The sequence below is a fragment of the Pinus tabuliformis genome, chromosome 7 (genome assembly GCF_031772625.1).
Source record: "Pinus tabuliformis cultivar Carrire ecotype Pingquan chromosome 7, CPIR1, whole genome shotgun sequence".
Classification (NCBI taxonomy): domain Eukaryota; kingdom Viridiplantae; phylum Streptophyta; class Pinopsida; order Pinales; family Pinaceae; genus Pinus; species Pinus tabuliformis.
The window spans coordinates 1,845,415,199-1,845,441,882 of NC_142293.1; the positions used below are offsets into that span (position 1 = coordinate 1,845,415,199).

Genomic DNA, 26,684 nt, shown 5'->3' on the forward strand with positions numbered 1-26,684 from the left:
GTATTTTTCATCATTTACAGTTCTCCTTTGCAAATACTAGCTTAATTGAACTGTCGTATTTTGATTTGAAAGTGTCGCAAGTGTCATTTTCAGTCAAGGAAAAGAGTATTACAAAGCATTCCTCTTTTAGATAGTCGATTACACTCTTGCCATTGTATTTGATTTGAATCATTAGTATTTCAAATGTCGAAAACAGTTTAAATTCAAAATCACAAAGTGTCGTCTTGACCCTACCTTCGTTTTTTGAAAAGAAAATTGTTAGTACTGTCACTTTGAAAGAGAATAGTTCAGATCTATACTTTGTTTTATTTTTGTCATTCATACATTAAGAAAGCGGAAAACAATACATGCATGTGCATTTGCATTAAGACTGCATGCTGAAATTGATTTAGGAAAAGTGCATCTAATGTGTGCTCTCTGCTCTATGTTGAAAGAATTTCATCTCTCTTTCCTTAGTAGCTAGGATTTTCATTGCAAAAAGAAAGTAAACGACTATATATCATCTTAGATTGCATATTTAGGAATTTTATATCTACATCACGCGGTGAACCTTAAAGGCAAACTTCTTAAGAAAGATCAACTGTAAAATGAACTTCAATGAACATAAAAATGCTTTGGAACCTAACGCACAACATTTAGAAGTCTAGGCTAGAGACATAGTTCGGCGTCGTAAAGCCTAGTAACTATCGCTTTCATCGTAGGCTGGGTGATTCCTCCTCTTTGAGACAAAAAGTGCCAGTACAAACTTGTGCTCCCACGTACCATCGAGTATATATTGGGAGACCACAATAGGCTACATCCTTTATCCTTCGGAAGCCATGTCTACCGCCCTATCGATCGCAATGCACTGAACACAGCATTCGGGAAGATTGACTGCCGTACCGTAAAAAATATTCTGCAGTTTTACGATTGGTTTGGTAATCCCTCTATCTAAATTTCCAGAGCAGTGACTTTCGTTCCTTTTCAGACTCCTTAAAATAAAAGGTCCATCTGAGCACTTGTCACTTCAAGCTCATTAAAAATCGAAGGCGACTAGAGTCATCTTTAGCTTTTTCTCGACTCTTAAAAATTGAAAAAGCGAGTTGTGTCAAATCGTCATAAAATTTATTTTAATCGGAATAACATCACTGTTCCCCCCGTTGGTCTTTAGGTTGAGAAATGGAGTCTACCAATCAAGGATTTCCCCTTGAGGGAAATCCTAGTCCCTTCTCCTCTTGGGGGGATGTTGGTGCTCCACACATGGCCACATTATCCCTTCCAGGACTCACAATTGGCCTGCCAGTATGGCTTTTCTCGACCTCTGTCATTCAAAACACTGCAATTCCTCAACAATCCAATCAGCAACCAGATGAATTTGCTCCCCAACCTTCTACTTCGTTTGTTTATCCCTCTCCTTCTTCCTCTTCGCTTGGTGAAGCTAGCAACGCTAAAAACCAAGTAACTGAGAAGAAGAAGAAAGGGAAGGAGAAGAAGAAGAATAACCCAACAACAAAAGGGGGCAACCGTACATCATCTGGAAAAAATCCACACACTGCACCTTCCAAACCTAAATCTCCATGTGTCATTTGCAAGGGAGATCACTATCATCGAGATTGTCCCTGCATCCCACGGATCTTGAGGGACTAGTCTCCCCGCTTGCACAATCCGGTGTCTTCAACCACTGACGATCATGTTGAAAGCACACCGTCAACTAGTGAAAACGAAGTCAATGGACAAAAAGGAAGATCCAAATTTCCTTGTAGACTGTGTGAAGGTGATCATGCCCTCCACCATTGTCCCTTCTTAGATGAAGCTAAAAGAGTCTTGGATAACCGTCCTGCATCACTGCAACGACTTCCTCCTAGATACAAGAAACTCTTGCCGAGTCCATCGCTAGTTGAAAATCTGACTGACACACCATTGTTGTTGGTCGAAGCACCTATCATTGAAGATAGACCCTCTGAGTCCACACTAGACCAAAGTCAACAGGTCGAGATGGCAGTCGACCCAATCTTGTCTTCAGAGGGTCCACCTTCAGATGATACTGTCACCAAAGAGAATGAGAACAACACCGTTCAAATTCTTTTCGTAAACACAGACTCCGATGAACATGGGGGCAATCTACCCATTCCTTTACCGCAGGAAGGAAGTTCGTCAGAGTTTTATTCGGCCGTTTATTCGGTCCCACCTCCAAGCAATCTAGTCGTTTCCTTTGATTGGAATCTACTAGGCAGACCCCGCCTACCATCTAATGTACCATTCCGAATCATAGTACAAGCTTACAGAATGATCATGGTTGGTACTATCATAGATGAAGGGGCTTTTGTGAGTATCCTTTCCTCAACTTCTTGGAAAGCACTTGGTTCGCCATCGCTTCTGCCTGAGATTCGAAATCTGACAGGCTTCAACAAAGGAACCAGTCGACCGTTAGGGATCCTTCCAAATTTGCCTATAACTTTGAGAAGGAAAATCGTTCATCTAAACGTGATGGTAGTCCAAGGACCTCTAGATTACAATCTACTCCTTGGACGTGACTACATTTATAGCATGGGAGCTATCGTTTCCTCACTCTTTCGAGTGATGTGTTTTCCACATGAAGGCAGAGTGGTCCAGCTCGTTGACCAACTTTCATTCCCAGGTTCAAACACAACTATTAGTCAAATGCCATCCCTAACTGGTCTTTTCGCACAAGGAATGTCTAATCAATCTCCAGTCCATCCACCTGATGATCGCGAGTGATTCGGTGATTGTGACTGAAACCCAGGAGGCATGCGCCCTGGTCTGCTTCGGCAGAAAAACCCCAGATATAAGGTAGGTTTCCGCGTAGGAATATGACTAGTTCGAAAATCCTGTCCGTTTAGGATAATGGATCAGCCTGGAAAAGGATTCCTCCGTCAAAGGCTAGGTGATTGGAGCTAGAATCACCTTCGTCCATTTCGATGGACAGATCCAAGGAAGTGTTTTGTCTACAAATGTGGATGAAACAATCTTGCTAATGCAAGAACTTCCGAATGGTAACCTGGAAACTCTATTTCTTTATACCTGGGGGAATGCAAACCTTTTTGCGTGCAAGTGAAAAGCGACCTTTTATTTTCTTAGTTTGTAGGCTCTTAACCCTTTAAACTCGTAGGTTGGTCGTTCCTAGCTTGCATAACGAAAGGCTCCAGGAGCAAAGTTTCACATGGGGCAAGCTCCCTAAAAAATGAACCTACTGATGACACATCTTTTTTATATGAATGGCACGAGCAGTTTTAAGCAAAGTTCAAGCTCGTTAAAAAATAAACCTCGCCATGAGCATTTTTACGCGAAGTTTAAGCTCGTCAAAAAATAAACCTAGCAATGAGCAAATGTTTCCATAGAGTTCAAGCTCATTAAAAAATGAACCCCACCTCCGGTAAATAACCATTTTGATTGCATGACTATCAGCTTTTGAACCTTGGTCGTGTTCTTACCATCACCTCCACTCTTTTTTAGCCGATCATACACCTCCATTTGATTGTTTACCCTTTTGAGGAATAGCTGCGATGAGTGATTCTATTAGCCACCCTCTTTCCACTACCATGATTGGAATGTTCCAAACCTTACTTGGAACCAGTTGCTATCCAAAACATCACTCGTTCCTCAAAAAACGAGTCTCCTTTAAGCTCTTTTCATCTGACTCGTAAAATATGAAAAGATTGTCGAGCAATTGGCCTCTCTAGCTCGTTAAAGCGACCGGAAGTGCTATCCCTCCTCTAGATTTTAATCTTTTTGGACTTGAGGGATTATTACACAAAAAGATCGAGCGCTTGTCTTGTTCGGCTCGTTAAAACTATCAAAAAGTCATCCCTTTCGTATTATTTTACACTTTTTCGGACTTAAGGGATTACATTACGAAAAAGGACCACTGGAGTTTCCTTTACGTCCCTTTTTAGACTCTCTAAAATTGAAAAGGACCGAGTTATCTTTGTCGTTAAACTCGTTAAAACAATAACGAAAAACTTGTCCATGCAGACAAGAGCGAGTTTCACTGTCGCTAGGCTCGTTAAAATATAGCGACGGGTTTGCCCGAAGGGCAAATTATAGAACAAGCATATGTTATCCTCCTCAAGCTTGACAAAAATAAAGAGGTACTGGTCAGCAATGACTGGGGAAAAAGGGAAGAAAACTTGAATAGCTTCATTGGTAGCAGGTCGCTCTTGAACATGACACTTTCACTCCGTCACCATGATTGAGTCGGGTTGGGTTATTCCGTTCACCGGTCACATCACCATTGGTCCACCGTACCATCCACCTTGGGGTTAACGCTACCAATCCATCTCAGTGTCGCCGATATGTTCAAGAGAAGTCGCTCAAAGAATTCACCAACCTAGCTAATGTCTCATCCGCTGTAATACCTTCACTCTCCATATTTCATGGCCACCACCCTGAACCTTGTATCATCAGATCATTTTCACCTCCACAAAATCATTAGCTCCTTTCCGTGTCGTAGATGTGGGATTCATTAAGGCCCTCCTACGACGGGTCACTTCTTGTCGACACTAGTGCATTATCCAAGAAGTTGATTTAGGAACAACCCTTTCAGTACTTTGAAGCTTGCATGCCTCAATGGCAATTTTCTCACTTCCGGCGATAGGTTTACATCAATGGCCTTTGACCAAAAGATTTTGCATGGTGTTCGAAATCAACTCATGCTTTCACACCACGTAAATTGTATTGTCGTACCTTGAGGGTCATTATCATTATCGGTGATTCCTCTCACGCCTGTTAACAGCTTACATCATTGGCTGGTAATCAGGTGATGTCTTCCCATGTTCGACATCAGAACATATTTTCACATGGATCGACCTGTACTTCGGGCGAAGATTGAACGAGTTTGAAGACCCCGGATCTAGTTTCATCCATCCGGGCTGCGATATATTTAGGAAAATAAAGACATCAAATGTACATCACAACTGCACAGATAATCATCCAAGCTAAAGGATGATGGCTCTACCATAATCATCAGTCTGCCACACAAACGATTGTTTGTCTCATGTACATGAATATGAATTTATAAAGCTGAGCATGGGAATGCCCGCCTCAGCTAGATCATGAAAATATTATGAAGATAATGTATTGTGTTGCATCTTATTACAGGTCACCTTCCAGTTCGAAAAACCTCGGATCCTCGTTATAAAGCATTTCACCTAACATCAAAAGGATTTACGACCTCATGCTTTAGGGGGCAACTGTTATAGACATATTTGGGCACTGCAACCCCAATCACATATGTCCATAAACCAACGGCTTCTAAACCCCTAAAATTTTTGTTTCATACCCTAAAGGAACAAGGTCAGCTGATTACATCATCTCCTAGAAGTTCTCCATGAAAAACTACTCAGAACTGGTCAAAACAGGACCATACAGACTGCTCCATGCATAGGGTGTGATGCATCTCACCTATTACACACGGGGGGTGCGATGCATACTGGAAAGCCCTTCTGTAGGGTGCGATGAGCGAGAGCAGACAAATGGCAACAACAATTTGCTAGGTGGAAACCCAGAGAATCTTCTAGAAATTGCTCATATGACACTTTCCTCTCTGAATTCGCCCAGGGATGAGTAAGAGATCTGAAATCTCCAAGTGGAACCAAGAACTATCAGTGAAATGACACTAATCAAAATCCCAGAAGTTGACTCACTCTCCTGAAAACATCTATATATGGGTCCCTCATCCAAGAGATCTAGAGGCTGGAATTTTGTAATTTGCAAGGAAGTGTTGTTGGTTTCTCTTTGAAGACATTGTTGGGTGATCTTGCTTTGTATGAGGTGAAGAGGGCTTTCATGCTGGGAGGATGATGCTGGATCAGACTGCCTAGTTGTAATCCTCTCTTCTACTACTTCTATCAATAAAGCTATTTAAGTTTTCCTCAATATGATTGTATATCTCTGAGTCTTGTTTGTATATGCATCTATATGGTTAATGTACATCTGATCCTACATTATTTATGGTTACAGTTCTCTATGCTTTGATGGTATTTTGTTGCCTTGACTCTATAGGTGTTCTTTAAAGCGGGACAAGTGAGAAAGGAGTGGCGAAAGCTCTATCAAAGGAGAGAGGAAACAAGCAAGGAGACTAGCGAAAGACTGAGGTTGGTGCTCTTTGCTTCTCTCTCATCTATCTCTCATAAAGGAAAACACAAGTAACTTTAATCTGTTTGTTTCCAAGATAGCTACCTGTCTTAGTGGGACTAGCAGCTCTGAATGGACACTAGTTTTCCCGATAACATGAGTGGAAGCGCCCGGGGCGACGAGACGAGTTGGAGGTTGAGTGCGGTGAGTTGGTGGCACGGTGCGGGTGAACAGTGGAGTGTGTGTCGGGTGGGTGACATGACCGGGCAACGCTGCACGAAGGTAGTCGAACGACGGGCGTAGGCCGAAAGACGATGAAACGAAAGTTTGAACAATGAAATGGTGGAGGTGGCCCGTGGGCACCTCTGCTCGATGAAAGGCAAGGCTACACAGTGGTGCAGGCCGAGCTTGTAAATTTGCATATTTGAGAGTTGGAATCTGGGGGTTCCTCTCTGGTTGTAAGTTTATGTAAAAGTTTGATATTATCATTATTATTGGGCAGACTCATATCACGAGTTGACCCTCATGTTTATTATCCGTTGTGCACTTATGTTAAAATGATAATGATGATGAATGTTGTATGAATGTTTCCGCTATGTTTAAGTAATAAATTAATTAAAACAATAAAACTAATCTATAATTAATGGAATAAAATAGATTAAAACATTATATAAACTTATCTCATTCTTTAATTAGTTATAAGGGATTAATAATTAATTTATTTAACATTTAATTAAAACAAATAATTAAAATTAGAATAATTAATAACCAAAGTAATTAAACTTAAAATAAAATAAATAAAAATTCATATATGTAAGGGTCGGCTTCTATATAAAAATTTCTAGGTTTTTGTATATATACTCTGGTCAGAAGATTCTTCTCTCAAAATAACTATCATTCATATTCTATCAATTTTGGTCCTGATGATGGACCCCCTTTGGGGTTTGAAACGTCGACATAAGAAACATAATACTGTGGATAATCCAGATCATGCTACTCCAAATACTTGGAAAGTTGAAAAATAAACTAAGTATGAAAGTAGGCGTAGTCCACACTTGTGAGTATTGTTAAAAGGAAAATAGGTGGTGGTGCTGCATCGCCCTTTGTGCAGTTGGAAGAGTACCATCAGGGTAGGGGCATGATAGTTGGTATCAGAGGTACTGGTACGTGACGAAGAAGTCTGAATACTTGGCCTTCGTGACAGGTGGTTCAGGTTTGCAGGTGACATCGGTTTATGGTCTATACAAGATCACAAAGAAGGTAGATGGTAGAGATGGAAGAAGAACCTCATGTTGTGACAGGTGAATCTGGCAAAGATGCATGTGAAGCTTTCTTTGATAGGGTATTGGATCGTATGGAGGAATTTGCTTCTGATATGGCTTCGATGAAGGCCGAGAACATACAAGTTCAGGAAGGCTATGCGAAGGTGAAAGGGGAGATTGAGGACCTCAAGGTTCGATACGAGTATACTGAATGGCAGTATGCACAAACAGAAGAAGAAATCAAGAAGATTGGTGAAGCAAGAGATCAAGGTTTGGTAGAAATCTTGAAATTGCAGAAAGATCTTGAGGATGCTCAGAATGAGATCGCGGTTTTAAAGAGGGTTGTGGGGCACAACTTGGGTGGAGGTGTGGCTCATGTGAAAGTCAAAGAGTCAGATTCTTATGACGGGACGAGGAGTGTGAAAACTCTTGGTAACTTTCTATGGGATATGGAACAGTACTTGGAGTGTTTGGGGATGTCCGATGAGGAAACCAAAGTGAAGGTAGCTGCTCAATTCTTGACGAAAGATGCTAAGATGTGGTGGCAAAGAAGAATGGACCAGATTTCCAATGGCAATGCTGCAGACATTACTTCATGGGATGAAATGAAGAAGGATTTGCAAACTCATTTTAGTCCACAAGACGAAACATGGAATGCAAGGATGAAGATAAAATACATAAAGAAAACAGGGAGTCTACAAGCTTATCAGTGAGAGTTCTCAAGTGCAGTTTTGGAACTTCCAGACATGGCAGAAAGGGACAAGGTGTTCAACTTTATCATAGGGCTGAAACCTTGGGTGCGGAATGAAGTGAAGAGGCAAAAGATAAAGACACTTGAAGAAGCATTTGCTGTTGTGGATCGCTTGGTAGAACACTATGATGAAGGTTTTGATGAGAAGAAGAAAAAGAATGACAAACCGAAAGAAAAGTCTACAAAAGAGGAGTCTTCGAGATCGCATGATAAGACGAAGATGAAGAAACTGTTGAAGTGTTGGATTTGTGAGGAACCACATATAGTGAAGAATTGTCCTTCAAAACCAAAAGTGGCTGCCTTGGCACAAGCCAATATGAAGAAGAAAGAAGAAAATTTTGTAGGGGTTATGCAGATTTTGGGAGCTGCAGTGGCTACGGAAGTTGTCTCACGAAGAGACCTGGAAAGAAACAGGTTGGAGTATGTCGAGATGAAATTTGGGAGTGATGTTGTACTCACTATGGTGGATAGTGGGGCAACTCACAACTTTATGAGCGAGGATACTGCGAGAAGGATTGGACTGAAATTTGTACCAGTGCAGGCACAAATGAAGGTAGTGAATTCTCCTCTGGATTCTGTGATCGGTGTAGCTGAGAAGGTGGATGTGACACTTGGTGAGTGGAAAGGGAAATTCGATTTCACTATAGTGCAGATAGATGACTATGAGGTTGTACTGGGAATGGAGTTTATGAAGCAATTTGAAGTTATGGTTATTCCTCATTTGAAGAAACTGTACATTTACGACGAACGAGAGGATGTACCTATCGATGTTCTGATCGTAGGAGTAACTAAGGCCGAGTGTAAACTGACAGCGATGAATATGGATAATGGGAAACGAGATGAATAGGTATATAAGCGGTTGTCTATTGCAGAGACAAAGCTTATGGAGCAGTCATAGGTTATCAAGACATTGTCAGATAGCATCTTGGATCTATCTAGGAGGCTGGAGGCAATGGAGGATGATGATGACGATGAGTATGTGAGGTCGAATGTTTAGACGAAGGATCGGGAGGCATACTTGCAGAGATTAGAAGTGGAGGATCCAGATAGGTGGATTGAGTTGATCAATGAGGGAGAGCCTTCAGGCTCTGCTCCCTCCTTATCTTCCTAGACTATCATGGAGATGAGGCTCATTGTTAGCTACTCATGGCAGTGAGTCTCCAACATTTTGAGTAGGAATCTAGGGGTGAGATGACACAGATTGACATGTAGCATGCAGTGGACAGTCATGATGATGTAGGGGCATGAGTTCTTGTGGAGGCGATGCATGGTTGGATTAGCTACCCAACTAATCACCGACATGAGGGGTACCAGCACATGATTCCTTACAGAGCAGTGGCATATCTATGGCGTGAGGCAGGTCGAGAGGTGGACACATCTGGATTACCCATATACACAGTTTGTGTGGTTTGATGGTCTTGGCGACAGATGGTTGCTGGGATGGAGAATTTTCGAGGACGACAATGACTTGAGGTGAGGGAGGATGTAAGGCCCATGAGTCATTATTGTTATATGGTGAGTCGGGCGCTCCAACCAAGCACATTTAACCGACGAGTCAGTGGGAGTCAGCATGGGCGCACGAGGGCAAGACAAGTTGGGCGCGGTTCAGCTAGCGAGTTGAGGGTGCGCCCGCACGGTGCGACGAGCTGACCGAACAAACCAAGGTGCGACCGCACAAGAGTCATTGCAAAAATGGCTAAGTGTCAGAGAGTTGGCGATTTTATATGGAGGGCGGTCCCACACATGGGCACCCACACCATGGGCCAACGTTGGAGATGGGCGAGTTAGACCAAACAGTGGGTTGGCTTGGTAAGTCGGAGCCCCAACCGAAGGGTCGAACGCCATATAAACAAACGGAGGAATGGTGGAGCAAATCATAATGCAATCTTTAATTGCTCATGTGAGTAAGAGGTGTGAGCAAGCTTGAGGAGTCTGAACGACGGGAGAAGTGCATGTGGATATTGGGCCGAAGCACGGAGCCGAGGAAGGTCGAAGTGTTTCGAGTGAAGCCGCAGGAAACGAGGCCGCAGGGCGAGTCAATGGGTTAAGGCCGCAGGGCGAGTCAACGGGTTAAGGCCGCAGGGCGAGTCAACGGGTTAAGGCCGCAGGTCTGGCAGCGGTCGAGACCGCAGGTCAGGTAGACGGGCGAGACCGCAGGTTGGGTCGAAGGTTAGATCGTCGGCGGGCGCACACGAAGTGCGACGGGTTAAACCGTATGCGGGCGCACTTGGTAACTCGGCGAGCTGGGTGAGTTCAGATGAGGGCGCCCGGGTTGGTTGAACGGGCGAGACCATGAGCCGGGGTGGTTAGTGCAACGAGCTGGGAAACTATGATTCGGAGTTCGCATGGTGTAACGACGAGCGGGTGGGCACACCCGAGGGACGAGCTAGGCGACCCATGAGTTGGGCGACCCGCGAGTTGGTTAACCCGCTAGTCGGGTGACACGGCGGTGGGCACGACGAGCCGGTGAACGAGTGGAAGCGCCCAGGGCGACGAGATGAGTTAGAGGTTGAGTGCGGTGAGTTGGTGGCACGGGGTGGGCAAACGGTGGAGTGCGCGTTGGTTGGGTGACACGACTAGGCAGCGCTGCACGAAGGTAGTCGAACAACGGGCACGGTCCGAACGACGGTGAAATGAAAGTTTGAATGGTGAAACAGTGGAGGTGGCTCGTGGGCACCTCTGCTCGGTGAAAGGCCAGGTTGCACGGTGGTGCAGGCCGAGCTTGTAAATTTGCAGATTTGAGAGTTGGAATCTGGGGGTTCCTCTCTGGTTGTAAGTTTATGTAAAAATCTGATATTATCATTATTATTGGGCAGACTCATATTGCAGGGAGTTGCCCCTCCAGTTTATTATCCATTGTGCACTTATGTTAAAATGATAATGATGATGAATGTTGTATGAATGTTTCTGTTGTGCTAAAGAAAGATAATACTTGGAAATTTGAAAAATAAACTAAGTATGAAAGTAGGTGTAGTCCACACTTGTGAGTATTGTTAAAAAGAAAACGGGTGGTGGTGGCGCACCGCCCTTCGTGCAATTGGAAGAGTACCGCCAAGGTAGGGGCGTGACACCTGCCCTTTCTTCGAAGCCCCCCTTTCGCCCCCCCACGCCTTGTGATGTCCTTTCCCCTTCGTCCTCTGGTTGTTTTTCCTATTTTCCCTTTCTTCTCTTTGGTTTTTTCATTCAGTAATTTATGTATTAAATTTTACCCCTTAATTATTTAGCATATTATATAAATGAATACAAATCTGTTATACCTAAAACATAAATATTAGGATTATAATGATATAAACCAATTAATCCCCTTATACCTTGAGTAAAATAAATATGAATAAATAAAAATATAAATTGAATTAACTAACTAATTGAAAATAGATATATTTTCCCATTGACTTTTATTTATATTCTAATATAAATTGCTACTTTTCTAATATAGTTAAATTTGATTAAATTAAGAATTAAGTCAATGAACGAACTAACTAATTAGGTGTTTTTTAGTTATTACTCATTTATTACTTCTTCTTACTATTTCATATATTAATATTAATATAAGTCATTTTCTAGCCTTTGATGATTTAAATAATAAAAAAGTCTATTAGTTTACTCTGAATTTACTTAAATGCTAGCAATTTACATTTAATTGCAAATAGAAATAAAACCAATTATCTAATGATTTAATTAACTATATGTCCCTCTCCATTTGTCTTGGTCATGTCCAGTTACCAAGTCTAATGTAGTCGTTTCCTGGTCAAATGTAGTCCTTCCTTGTCAAATGGTTAAATGTAGCCGTTCCTTGTCAAATGTAGCCGTTAGATAACTTGCTCTCCCTATTTATACTGCAGCCATGATCTGGGCCTTCAACTCTCTATTTATATTGCAGGGATGATGGTTCTTCAACTTGTCGTGAGGAAGAACCACACTTGTCAGTTCAAATGCGTCGACAAATAAATTATAATATAATTTCCACCAAAAACTCTTCTCAAAAAACTTAATATAGATCACAAAAACCTCAATTCAACTTATTATACTATTTTTCCTTTTTTCATATATATAACTTAATAGGTTTGTTTTCAAAATATATATAACTTAATAACTGATTTACTCCATAGTGATTAATATTTACTCATATATATACCTGCCTAATATTTATCCATATATACCAATAATTGATTCACTTAAACCATGCTTAATATTTGATCATATATACCAATAATTTGCTCACTGTTGGATATTTGCCTATAAATAAGTAACCCAGGTAAGGTGGATCTCGCAGAATTTCAGTTCATTATTTTGAGCTGCCTCACTTTTTGGTATATCATTCATATCGAATAGGAATGGCTCTGCTTTCTGTCACACCACTGGCTCCCAGATGGTGTGTGCACAAATCGTTGGTCAGTTCTAGCGAGGTTAAGGTTGTCCGCAGAACGATCTCAACTTCCATCCCCATGTGTCGGATAACCACTGTATCCGATGAAGGCGTACAGAGACGCATAGCCAATCATCATTCCAACCTCTGGGACCATAATTTCATACAGTCCCTCTCAACGCCTAATGGGGTAATTTTCATCTTTGAAGTTTTTCTTTCGTGTTTTCCTTTTCACTGACCACTGAAATTCCTTTTATTTACATTTCTGGATGTATTATATGGGTCAGGCAACTTCGTACCATGAAAGTGCTCAGAAACTTATTGGAGAAGTAAAAGAGATGATCAATTCAATCTCGGTTAAAGATGGAGAATTAATCACCCCCTGCAATGATCTCCTTATGCGGCTCTCTATAGTCGATAGCATTGAACGTTTGGGAATCGATAGGCATTTCAAAAGTGAAATAAAATCAGCTCTGGATTATGTTTACAGGTAAGTCATCGCAGCGTTATCATCATTATTTATTTATCCTTCAGTCCATAGTGTCTATTAGTCCTTTCTTTGACAGCAAATCAGCATTCTGATTGTATTCCTTTCTGATGTGTTGAATCGAGTACTCACTATGAGAGCTCCATAAAGGCCCAATATTATTGAGTCATCCCTGAAAATGCATTTGAGTGATATTGCTATTCCCCAATATATGTTTAATGATAGTCTTTGAGTCACCAAATATGTGAATACTTGGAATGTCCAAAAAGTAATCCTAACACCTCCATTCTCCCTTCCGATGCCCGCCCACCGCAACTACGATTGTATCCGTTCCCACTCCCCAGCGAGAATGTTATCCAAACCCATCTCATCTTTCCTGCGCCATATGGGGAATATTCCATTCCATGTAGAGATTACTTGATTCCAATAGAATATAAACACTCTTTGTGCAAGATTTGTCGAAATTTTTTACCCAGATTCCAGTCAAAAAAATCATCCTGACAATTCCTCCCTTCAATAAACTTGTCCTATATTTTTTTCTCTCCATCTATTTTCTTTTATATATACCCTTTCCATATCCTCGTTTATTTTTCCAATATTTCCACTTCCCATCTTCATATATTTTCTACAATATTTGCTCTACTGCAATCCTCATACTTATTCTCTTTTTTGTTTTTCAAAATAAAAAACGAACTTCGTTTTCATTAAAAGGAAAGTTTTCATTTACATAGCTTTTCTTCTAATATGTCCATCCCACAAAAATATGTCTCAAAACAACTAGATACACTGCAGATCCTCGGCTAATCAGTAAGAAGACGAATCCTCATATTCATGCTTATTCATATATATAAGATAATAATATCCTCCATCTTAAATTGAACAATTATTTCTGTTAACCGTAAACAAAGATACCATGTCATGTTTTAGTTTCCTTACTTGAGTCCATACAAAAGGCTGCAAATATAAATTTATTTACTGGACCCTTATTTGTTTGTTGTGTTTTGATCACGACCCTTCTGGTTATCTTTTTAACTCCATTCAATACTTCTTGTAAATATATTCTCACATTGTGAAGATTCTTACAAGCACAAATAACTTTGACATGAAGTTGGAAATTCAGTCAGTGCCATGATCTGCATCTTTCCTCAACTGCAGCGAGTTGATTACTAATCTATATGGTAATCTGAAAAGAAATATTGAAATCCTCTTACTGTTGACCATTTTCTATAGTTATTGGAATGAAAAAGGCATTGGGTGTGGAAGAGACAGTGTTGTTGCCGATCTCAACTCAACTGCCTTGGGGCTTCGAACTCTTCGACTACACGGATATCCGGTGTCTTCAGGTATGCATAAAAATCTATTAAATAAGTCCCTCTTTGAAGTTCTTTTATGATAGCTCTGAGCTTCCATCTACTACTTGCAGATATTTATTACTAATACGTTATACGTTAACATCAGATGTCTTAGAACGCTTCAAAGAACAAAATGGGCAGTTTGCATGTTCGGCCATTCAAACAGACGGAGAGATAAGAAGTGTTCTCAACTTATTTCGGGCTTCCCTCATTGCCTTTCCGGGAGAGAAAGTTATGGAAGAGGCAGAAATCTTCTCTACAATATATTTAAAAGAAGCCATACTAAAGCTTCCGGTCTGCAGTCTTTCAGGAGAGGTGAGGAGGTCATACTATTATCATAACATGACATCCCTTCATTTACACATATGTTGCGATCTGTATTTTACAATTTAAATTTTGTTGTTGGCAGATATCGTACGTTCTGGAATATAGTTGGTATATAAATTTGCCAAGATTGGAAGCAAGGAACTACATCGACGTATTTGGACAGGACCCCATTTATTTGTAGGTCCATGATTTCATCGTGTAACAACCCGTTTCTATTTGCAAAGATTGGATCCACTTCTGTGGAGAAAATTCCAAAACCTTATTAGATTTCGATGAAGTTGAATATATAAACGGACACAGTTAGGCCATTTGATGTTGTTTTGCCCATTAAGCCAAGGGACATTGTTGCTTTTCACAAAAAATCTGTCTTAACAATTCATATTTCCTGTCAAATTTTCAATTAATGTTCGTTACATTTTGTCTTTGAGGTTTCTGCGAGTTACATTATTGTTTAGATTCTCTTCCGGATCCATCGCATAAAGATTCTTTTCTATCGATGTTTCGAACCATCAACGATAATTCATCTTCACTTCGTTACATTGATTTGTTTCCCGGATGCCAAATATGAAGACCCAAAAACTTCTAGAACTTGCAAAGTTGGAGTTCAATATGTTTCACTCTTTACAACAGCAAGAGCTAAAACTTCTCTCCAGGTGATGTGATGAATTATGTCATCGGATAATATATGTTTAGCAGACAAACTAGGATTTGAGTGGTCGACTGTAAAATAACGTGAAATCTATGAACTTTGTGTGTAGATGGTGGAAAGATTCTGGTTTCTCTCAAATGAACTTCCCTCGGCATCGTCACGTGGAATATTACACTTTGGCATCTTGCATTGATAGTGAACCTCAACATTCTTCGTTCAGACTTGGATTTGCCAAAATAAGTCATCTTGGCACGGTTCTTGACGATATTTACGACACCTTTGGAACGATGGATGAGCTAGAACTCTTCACAGCGGCAGTTAAGAGGTTGTACTGGCGATGACCAATTCAAAGAATTTTAGAAGAATGTTGTAGGCTTCATCACTCAAACAGTTTAGTAACTACTTGACCAAAATTTGTGGTTATATGATCAGATGGCATCCGTCTGCGACGGAGTGGCTTCCAGAATATATGAAAGGAGTGTATATGGTGCTTTACGAAACCGTTAACGAAATGGCAGGAGAGGCAGAAAAGTCTCAAGGCCGAGACACGCTCAACTATGCCCGAAAGGCTGTATGTACAGTAATAAAACATACATACACAACTATTTCTTTGTGAGAACGTAATGAGATTATTAGTTCATTTGCTTTGCTTGTGCTGTTGCCTGTGCAGTTGGAGGCTTATATTGATGCTTATATGAAAGAAGCGAAGTGGATTTTCAGTGGTTTTTTGCCAACATTTGAGGAGTACCTGGATAACGGGAAAGTTAGTTTCGGTTATCGCATTGGCACATTGCAACCCATTCTGACGTTGGGCATTCCCTTTCCTCATCACATCCTACAAGAAATAGACTTTCCTTCCAGGCTCAATGATGTGGCATGTTCCATTCTCCGACTAAAAGGCGACATTCACACTTACCAGGTATATCCTGTTAATGGAAGGAATTTTTCTTTGGATTGCATGATTGGTTAGTTTTTCTTTGCATTGCATGATTGGTTCTAATTTAGAGTTGGATAAACGATTTACTGGCATGGAAAGTGCAGGCTGAGAGGAGCCGTGGAGAAAAATCTTCGTGTATATCATGTTATATGAAAGAGAATCCCGAGTCAACAGAGGAAGATGCGATCAATCATATCAACTCCATGGTCAACAAATTACTCAAGGAACTAAATTGGGAGTATCTGAGACCTGATAGCAATGTTCCAATCACTTCCAAGAAACATGCATTTGACATTCTGAGAGCTTTCTACCATCTCTACAAATACCGAGATGGCTTCAGCGTTGCGAACTATGAAATAAAGAATTTGGTCATGACAACCGTCATTGAGCCTGTGCCTTTATAACTACAAATTTAATCTACATGTTATGCATGGCAATAAAGCCTCATCAGATGCTTGAAGCTCAAGAATGTAGGGTCGGGGTCCTCATCAGATGATTGAAGCTCAAGAATGTAGGGTAGGGGTAAACTTTTTAGTTATGTTGCTACTTTTGAAATATACATGTAATGATAACTTTTTAGTTATGTTGCTACTTTTGAAATATACATGTAATGATTTTAACATTATGGGATGGAGATAATATAAAATATTAGGTTTTAGAAGGGACTCATGTTATTGTGAATAAAATCATTTGAGCCTTATTTTTGTGAGTTATATAATGATGAGAATAAAAAATTTAGAAAAGTAATTCATATCTCAATTCTAAAAGGAGGATTGAGAAATTTTGAATATAAATGTATGAAGTTAAATGAAATTTGATTTCAGAGGGAATGATTTAACGAATTAATAATAATGGGTTCAATGAATCAGAAATTAAGTGGAGACGAAAGCCCTTCTGTCCTTCCATGGATGGGATTCAATTCTTGAAATTAGTTCTCTTCAAATTCTATTTACAATAAATTAGTAACCATTGAGCTAGGTTTTAGAAGGGACTCATCTTATTGTGAATAAAATTATTTGAGCCTTATTTTTGTGAGTTATATAATGATGAGAATAAAAAATTTAGAAAAGTAATTCATATCTCAATTCTAAAAGGAGGATTGAGAAATTTTGAATATAAATGTATGAAGTTAAATGAAATTTGATTTCAGAGGGAATGATTTAACGAATTAATAATAGTGGGTTCAATGAATCAGAAATTAAGTGGAGACTAAAGCCCTTGTGTCCTTCCATGGATGGGATTCAATTCTTGAAATTAGTTCTCTTCAAATTCTATTTACAATAAATAACCATTTCTATGCTCAAAACAATAACTATAAATTCATAAATAACCTCCTAAACATGTATTCTCTCAACTCTGCATATGGTTCAAAAATAAAATTGAAAACCTTACTAGCGACCGTGGAAAACAACAATGTGAGAGCAATTCGGACATAGTTATCAATCATCATGTGGGAAGCAATCAAGGATGTGGAGGCCTTTATAATTGCTTTGATCGCTTGTCACATACCTTGGGATGAACATGCTATCACTCGTTGAGCTTGCCATAGGGCATTAAATGCTTGTTTAGCTGCATACTCGATAACTCGATAACACACACGCACTAAGCATACTCGATAACTCGATAACACACACGCACACGCCCACGGAAAGAGCTAACCAGCCATCCCCAGGGTATTTAATGCCCAGGGATATGCACCCGGTTAACGCAATAACACGCGAAAACCAAGTTTCGGCATTAACTAAAAGTTTCAGCATTAACTAATATTTTGGCTTTCGCGTGTTAATAATGGCGGAGTGTTATGGGTTATGGAGTGTTATGGGTTATGGAGTATGCATCTAAGCAGGCATTTAATGCTCTATGGCAGGCTTGTTAGCTCTTGCTTCACTCGTTGCACGAGTTGACTTGACAACTTCACAACATGTGATAATTTCAATGGAATACCAAACATCGATGACATCAAATATTTTGTAAATAATAAATGTTACATTCATTAACAATGTATTAAAATTTTATAATTATTTAATTATTTTAATATTATAATTGGATAATTAATTAAATTATTTAATTATTTTAATATTATATACTTGATGATTAATTAATGATGTAATCTAAGTATTAATTGTTGTCGTGTGTTGGAAATGTGATCCGCGACAACAAAGTCAGCAGGTACAAAGCCAAAATTAGAGTACATGGATGAAAACATTGGTAAAAAGTAAGACGTGCATTATTTGAAAAAGAGATTTGTATAAACCAAAATGCACATTAAAGTGAAATGTACAATTTTTATTTTTACATTATTTATTATAATTTGTGCATTGTTTATTTGTTCACTATTTATTAAATTGAATGTACATTATTTATAAATATAAATGAAATGTAGATGATTTATATATATTAAATATTTAACTGAAATGAAATGTAAATTATAAACTAAATGTAGATTATTGTGTGCATTGTAAATGAAATATACATCTATAAATGAAATGTAAAATAATATTAAAGTGAAATGAAATAAAATGTAATGTAAATTATAAAAGAAATGTAGGTCATTGTGTACATTGTAAATGAAATGTATATCTACATTTATATATAAATGAAATCTACAATATACATCTCTACATTGTTTATATATATATATATATATATATAGATAAAAGTAAAATGTACAAAATTTATATGAAGAAATGAAATGAAATATATTTATATATTCCCCAGATTTGTGTGGCCAAAGGGCGATTGCAAAGACCAGTTCGATGCAGGCTCGTGGAATCTCTTAGGCACATGCTGGCTCCAACTCGACTTTTGTCTGGCATCATAACAGTTCACATCATCTGGTGACATCCTGAGCAACTCGAGGTCTGTTGTTTTCTCCTTTTGGTAAATGGCTTGCAAAATATCTTTTTTCTTTGGAAATTTCCAGTGTGATAACACCGTTGCAACTCAACCTAAGAGTGTCAATTCGGAGACAGAGGATCTTTTTGCTCTGCCTCAACCTGAAACGATCATCTTTCATCAGTCCACTGTCCAGACACCTCGAGGCCTTGCCCTCCTATGGAACTCATACGGTTCCATCTTTTTTAAAAACAATGTAAGCTCTGGTTGCCCCCTCGAGGGGCAGAGTACTCTTGTCTTATCTATCTGGTTTCCTTGCTTTGAGGCAGAGACGAAACTCATGGCTATAAATACTATAAATTTAGCTTAGATAATATAATTTAGCCATGCTTACTATATATATAGTCTCTGCATTCTCGGATCTCTGCGGCCCATAAGTTGCAAGCCATAGTGTACCCCGCCATCGTCTACAACAGAGAAGAGTCGAATCCTAACGATATATTCCGATGAAATGAAGCTTGTGAGGGCTCCTGCCATTGAGCTCCATTGACGCTCTCCATTTTCCCTACTGCCATAAACCCTAGAGAAGAGTTGAACTCGACGACAAAAACAGGATAAATGAAACCTGGGTTTACGTAAACCCTATTCATTCTCCTCCCAAATCTCATTACTTTAACGGACTTGCAATGGAATCCTGCGTAACCCCATCAAATTGACGGACTATGTTGAGGGCTCCATATACGATCTGGATCTGTGCGTTAACCCCTCTCGAGAAACAAGCAATCGCACGTACAGAGATGGATTTGAGGTGGTGGAATAGCTGGAAAAGGTGGTGGAGCCGAAGAATTCTAGAGTCCCATGTTAAGGCAACATAGGAATATAGTAGTTGGTGGAATTACTTCTCCAGCGTGGGCGTGGAGAAGCAAGCCCTAACTTCTACAACTCTGACGAATCTCTATTTGCCAAGGATACAACCCTTGAGGAGGAAGAACACTCATTCCTATTCTGAGTTCTTTGGCGGATGACCGGCAATCACACGGAACAATAAAAATACTTCCAGTCCGTCCCGTGAGTCATGGACTCGTGGCGGATGACCGAAAGGGTTAGTTACACATAGCCTTTAACTATTTTCTGACAGAGGCCCCTCTCTCTATTTCGTCGTATTCAATGGCCATTGAACTTTTAGCGCGCAGAGATCACCGATCTCTGATATTCGGTGCAGATCCCTTACGCGCGGCGAGAGGCCAAGGCCCGGGACTGAACGAAACCAGGTTGCTAACTCTGGTTAAGTTTGGGTTGTCGGTGTTTTAAACTTTTCTTCGGAAATCAGGGAATCTGGGGCGATAATATTTTTTATTTTGTTGATCCAATCCGGTCTGTGGGCTGTGGTTCATCCGGGGCATGTGCGGTCTGTGGTCCAGTTTGCTGATATCAGGTGCACACATTCCTTATCTTTTTGTAATACATATCTAGTCATATATTTTCAAGTATGAATAATTCACCACAGCTACCAAAGATTACCAAAGGTAGACCTAGCACAATTACTCTACAGAGCCTTTATGAGTATATAGAGTCTTTAGAGAAACGTAGAGAAGAAAGAGAAGTCAAGCTACAAACAGAGTTAGAAGCCATGCTGGATAATAAATTCACATCTCTTGAAGATAAGATCCAAAAACAAATAGAAAGTAAAATAGAACTATTGGAGAATAAAATGGAGGCTAGGTTGTAGGTTATAGAAAAACAAAACCAAGATATGAACCAAACATCCCAGCAAGGAGATGATGATACTTTAGAGAGTCTTAAAATAAAGGACATGATTAGGGAACTAGAAGAAAAATTTAATAGCCACCTCACCCTATATAGTGTGCCAGGTAAATTAGATATCAAACCAATTAAAGATGAAATGAAAAAATTGATAGAATTAGACCATGAACGTAACAAAAGGGCCTTGAACCTTATAATCTTCGGTTTGAAAAAGGAGGTAGACGAGGATACTTTAGCCATAGCCCAGACAGAATTACATAATAGATTACAAATTGAAACAATGTGTCTCACAGAAGCAACAAGGTTGGGGAAATTAACTGAGAATAAAGGAAGGTTGATCCGAATAAAGGTGAGCTCTATTGACCATAAGTATGGCATACTTAGTAAAACCTCAAGTCTAAAAGGAACGAGAATATTTATAAATGAAGATCTCATTCCAGAAGATCAAGCAGAATTAAGAAAGGAGGTTCAAAAGGTAAAAGAAGCTAGGAAGGAAGGAAAATGGGCAATAATCAGAAATAGAAAAGCCATTATTCGAGATAGAAACCAAAAAGATAGTAATAAATAGCAATTCAACATGCTCCGGATTCTTTCTTGGAATTGTCGGGCTTTCCATGGAGCAAAGACCCCAAGCTAAGTTGGATCTTGAATGATGTTGATATTATATTGCTTGTTGAAACTTGGGAGCACGAAGAATCTAAGGTCCCTAACATAGATGGCTTTGCACTATGGTCTACTTGGAACAAGCGATCCTCCCATAGAGGCATTGGGGGTATATCTTGTTACATTAAGAAGAATATCTCCCCCCATGCTAGGATTTATAAAAATGACCCTTACAACCAATATAGTTGGACAGTGATTACTGAAATTAATGATAAAAAGACCTACATAGCAATTTGTTATTTCCCCCCCATCAATTCTAACTTCTATAAGAAAAAGAATCTATATAAAAAATAGTCCTTACAATGGTTTACAGAATGATATTTCTAGCCTAAGGAATGAAGGTAATATCCTTTTAATGGGTGACTTTAATGCTCAAACTTCAAGAAACCAAGCTATTCTTCTAACCAATCATTCCAACCCTAATCCTCTCTGGTTAGACGAAGACCTTACTCTGGCTAGCCGGTACAAAAGGAGCTCTGAAGACCTCGGGGAGAATTTGTTTGGGTCGGAGCTAGTCAAGCTTTGTAGTTCTCAGGATCTCATAATTTGCAACGGTCTAAAGAAGTGGCCCAATTCTAGCCAGATGACCTGCATCCATGGGCTTGGTAGCAGCGTGGTAGACTATGTTATTTCTGATCTCCCTTTATACAACGAAATAATAAATTTTGACATCTTAAACGACCACGAGCCTGGCTCTGATCATAGGCCTTTACTTATAACTCTCAATTTTGTCATGCATAGAGATCCCATAGAAGATAATCCTTATAGCCAAAAGAACTTAATCTTTGATAGAAATAAAAACGATCTCTTTCTAAATGAATTAAAAATTACTTTGCTTCCTTTATCTAGTATAGACAACATAAAATACCTCTATCATAATTTTACTACAACCCTCTCATATTATATTAACAAGTTCTCAATTGAAGTTTCAAGTAATAAAAGAAATAGCAAAACCAACCCATGGTATGACAAAGATTGTAAAAGTGCGAGGAGAGAAATTAAGGAAGTTGTTGATGAATCTCTTAAAATTAGCAAGATAAAAATATATAATGCCCTAACTAAAAGGAAAAAAGGCAGTATATTCGTAAAAGACAAGAGAATCTCTTACACCTCTCTAAGGTAGCTCCTAAGAAATTCTGGAGGCAGATTCTAACTAGGAAAACTAAAGATAATAATAAAATTGCTTTACACGACTGGAATTCCTATCTTAAAAAGCTTTATGAATCTCCAAATGTCATGCATAAATTTGAAACCCTGCTCACAAAGAAAGACGATTTATCATTAGAAGACATTGATTTCAGGGTTAAACACCTGGAAAATGGGAAAGCTAAGGACATTGAAGGTTACCAGGTGGAAATCTTAAAAATTGGAGGTCTTTTCCTCATCCCCCACATCCACAAGCTTTTCAATCAAGCAGTCAAGTAAGGGTTCTCTAAAACATGCACTCAGAGCCTCATTATCCCTATTTTTAAAAGTGGGGATACAAATAACCCCTCTAACTATCGGGCAATTATGATCAACTCTCTCTTAGCCAAGTTATATGGTATTATTTTGGAAAAGAAGTAGAGCATATGTCTTGAAAGTGAAGGTAAGCGGGCTAAAGGCCAAGTGGGTTTTAGAAGGCAACACTCAACAACGGACCACCTCGTTACGCTTAGGATCATTGAGGAGGAATGCCGCAATGATAAATCCAATCTTTTTTGTTTCTTTGTGGACTTTAGAAAGGCTTTCGATACGGTTCCTAGAAACAACTTATGGAATAGATTAGAATAGCTAAAGGTTCCTTTCGAGTTGAGAGCTGTCACTATAAGGTTATACGAGAATGTAATTGCCAAGTTAAAGAGTAATGAGGGGTGGTCAAAATATATTAAGTGTAATATCAGAGTTAAACGAGGTTGCCCCCTCTCCCCTACCCTATTTGGCATTTACATCGACAAGCTAGAAGGTTGTTTAGAGGAAGCAGGTTGTGCTGGCACAATCTTAGTTGGGATAGTCATCATCTTTCTTCTATATGCTGACGATATTGTTCTTCTCGCAAGGTGCCCATCTCATCTTGATAAGCAACTTAGACTTCTTAAGGATTTTTGCTCTACCATGGGTATGATTGTTAACACTGACAAAACAAAAGTTATGATTATCAAATCCAAGAAGGACACTTACGCTAATTTTATGTATGTCAATAGTAACTTGGAGGAAGTGTCTTCATACAAGTACCTAGGAATTGATATTCATCACAAGCTCAACTAGAACTGTAGCATTGAGAAAAGGATTAATGGGGGGTGGAAATATTATTTTGGTCTTGAAAATAATTGTAAAACGATAAACCTTGTAATGTGGGATAGAAAGAAGTTCCTTTTTGAAACTTTAGTCATTCCTGTTATCTTATATGGATGTGAGGTTTGGGGTTGCAGCATCTCTAGAGAATCTTTGAGAAAGATTGAGCAAATCCAGAAGCGTTTTATAACATATAACCTCAAAATTAAAAGAAATACACCCTATCCTATTCTCCTTATAGAAGTGGGTCTTTCCCCTATCGAGAGCCTAGCTATGACTAGGCTTCTGTTGTACAAGGACAAACTCAATAACATAGGAGACCATAGACTTCCTAAGCTAGCTTTAAATTCCATCCAAAACCACCTAAGGCTTAAATGAGTTTGGTAAAAAGACACCAGGGCCTGGTTAAACCATTGGGAGATCGACGAGAATGTTTCATTGAAAAACATTAATAACATTAGAAATATTGTTACTTCTAAGTTCAAAGAAAAAATGTGGTGTGAGAAAGATTTAGCAGCTAAAAGAAAATTAAGATATTATAAGGAGGTCATCAACCCCACCCTAAAAGATCAATAGTATCTCTCTGTTTTAACTAGCTCAAAGAAGAAAATTAATATAGCCAAGATTAGAATGAAGTCTCATGAGCTTCATAGTGAAACGGGTCGTTGGGCAGTTCCTAAAACACCATGGATGGAAAGGATCTACCATCTCTGTGAGAATAACATCGAGGATGAAAATCACTTCCTCTTAGAGTGCCCTGCGTACAACCACATTAGATCTTGGTTTCATAATCTTTGTTGCAATAGTGACCTTCCTAGCCTTTTACGACGTCAAAATTATAGTGAGCTCTGGAGGCTTCTCTCCAAGATTTTTGAGCATAGGAATAAAATCTTAAATCAAACTAAATAACAATTCATTTCTTTAGGTTCGATAGACCAAAGTTTGGTTGAACCTTTGTTTTAGCAGTTGTCAATTATTAATTAAATTTAACTAAATTTGTTGGAGGAAGGGACAACTTATAGATCTGAGTTCTAAGGGGCATTGCTTATTTTCCTTGCATGACTTTAAAAGGTAAACCCTGTTGAATTAAATGTCAGAACCACTCGCAACTGAGAAAAGTCGTTTTACCTTATAGGTTTTAATGTGATGCGATTGGGGTTGAACTAGAGTTGGCATATTTGATGACAATTCATTTATGAAGAGTAAATATTGGAATGGGCAATTCCCATTCTCATCCTTTCCTCTTACGAATTGAAGAGACAACCTGGAAGGCGAAGGCATTGAAGAGCCAAGGTGATCCAGGTGGATCTTCAGACACAATGGCATGGGAAAAGCTCAAAATTCAAAGTGGCAGAAAGGAAATTATCTTGACATCAGATCGAAGTTCTTGTCGCCCTGATTCCAACGGTGCGAACGACACTCCAATCCGAGTCCGAATGAAGGAGATAGAAGCAGTCAAAGTTCTGGGTAGACTTGCAGGAAATAGAGGAAAATGAAAGTCCAAGGATGCTCTTGGAAATAGTCCCGTTGCGTATATATTTTCATTTTTAATCCATTGCAACTTGAATGAGCTAAAATGGACTTCGGATGATGAAGTTATCACGAAAATAGTTTGCCTTTGTTCCTTTGAAAAAGGAGGCATTTCCTCTAAAAATAGGCTTAAAGGCTTCTAAAGGAAAATCACAATTGGAGGAGTCCAAAGGGCAGACTTAAGGCCGGGCGGACGAAACCCTGATCAGCGATCTCCGACTAATCGCAATCGGGGGCAGTCTATGTGCGATATCAGGACTTAAGGCAAGTGACATGCGATATCGACGTCGGCATATGCCATATGGAAGAACCCTGGGCTGTAGCGATTGCGATATGCCAACAGTGATACGTCGATATCGGCGATCGACGATTGGGCAATCGACGGATCCCCGATATAAAGTGCCATTGACAGCGCGATATGCAATTTGTGATAAAGGGCCAGACCCGATGGGTTTATAGACCCGATTTGATAAAATTTGAAGTCTGGGTTTTCAGTTTTTCTAGTGTTTTCCGTGTATTGTTGTATTAATGAAAAAGGGCCTATTTTCAGGGTTTGTTGCATAGAAAGGTCGGACGGCCGGCCCACTGATCCTTTCGTTAGAATGGCTTCCATTTTAAACAAACCAACCTCTAATTGCAGCAGCCTGGTAATAAAGAAATATTATAAAACCCAATGAACGCAGAAAGTGCGAAAGGGGGGAGGAATTGGCACGTAGTGACGCTATCCATTTCTCCATCTGAGTTCTCCATTTCTCAGCCATTTTCTAGAATGGAGGTATAAGACTCCCTTGTTGTAACTGATGATTGTATTCATCTTTTCCATTCCATTTAATGAATGAAGGCCTCCCCACTGATCGAGCAGGGCTCGGAGACGTAGTCCAAGTTGGATGAACTCCATTATTAAGTCTTGTTGTCTTCTTCTCATGCTTTATGTGTTTCTTCTTCTTCTCTCATGTGCACATTAGATTCCTATGGTTAAGCTGCAATCTCTACATGTGATTATTTAATACATTTATAAGCAAAAGATTCTTGGATCAAGTGGTATAAGAGCAGGTATTTTTAGATGTGAATTTCATGTTTGTATGCTAACAAGAAATAGGCTCCGAAGAGGCGAAGGGAAATTAGAGTCTTTCGATCCCGAAGCGGGGCGTGCACATTGAAGGAAAAACATGGCAAATGAAGAGGCTCATCTTGAAGAGGAGCGCAATTTCCGCAAAACCTTCTATTTAATGGCAAAGAATGTCGGCTAGTTGCTTTCAAGGTTGGAGAAAGCAAAAGAGAGAAAATCATAAGAACAAGGTTCAGCGCATGGAAATGGTGGAGAAGAACCCCCTCCTTGTCCTTCCATGAGTGAAAGTTCTTCTTCCTCTCATCACCATAATCGTAGGAATTCCAAGGCACAAGAAACCTTTCTT

The 26,684-nt window shown here is 39.4% G+C and overlaps 1 protein-coding gene across 1 annotated transcript; it reads left to right on the forward strand.

Annotated features, from left to right (window-relative positions):
- The first annotated feature begins 12,419 nt into the window (after window positions 1–12,419).
- On the forward strand, window positions 12,420–16,699 carry LOC149255802 ((R)-linalool synthase 1, chloroplastic-like). Its single transcript, XM_089457310.1, has 10 exons — window positions 12,420–12,641; window positions 12,739–12,941; window positions 14,169–14,281; window positions 14,397–14,605; window positions 14,700–14,794; window positions 15,172–15,270; window positions 15,376–15,591; window positions 15,699–15,837; window positions 15,937–16,185; window positions 16,308–16,699. The coding sequence occupies exons 1-10, from the start codon at window positions 12,420–12,422 to the stop codon at window positions 16,605–16,607; spliced, it is 1,845 nt and encodes a 614-aa protein (XP_089313436.1). The 3' UTR covers window positions 16,608–16,699.
- Window positions 16,700–26,684: the final 9,985 nt, after the last annotated feature.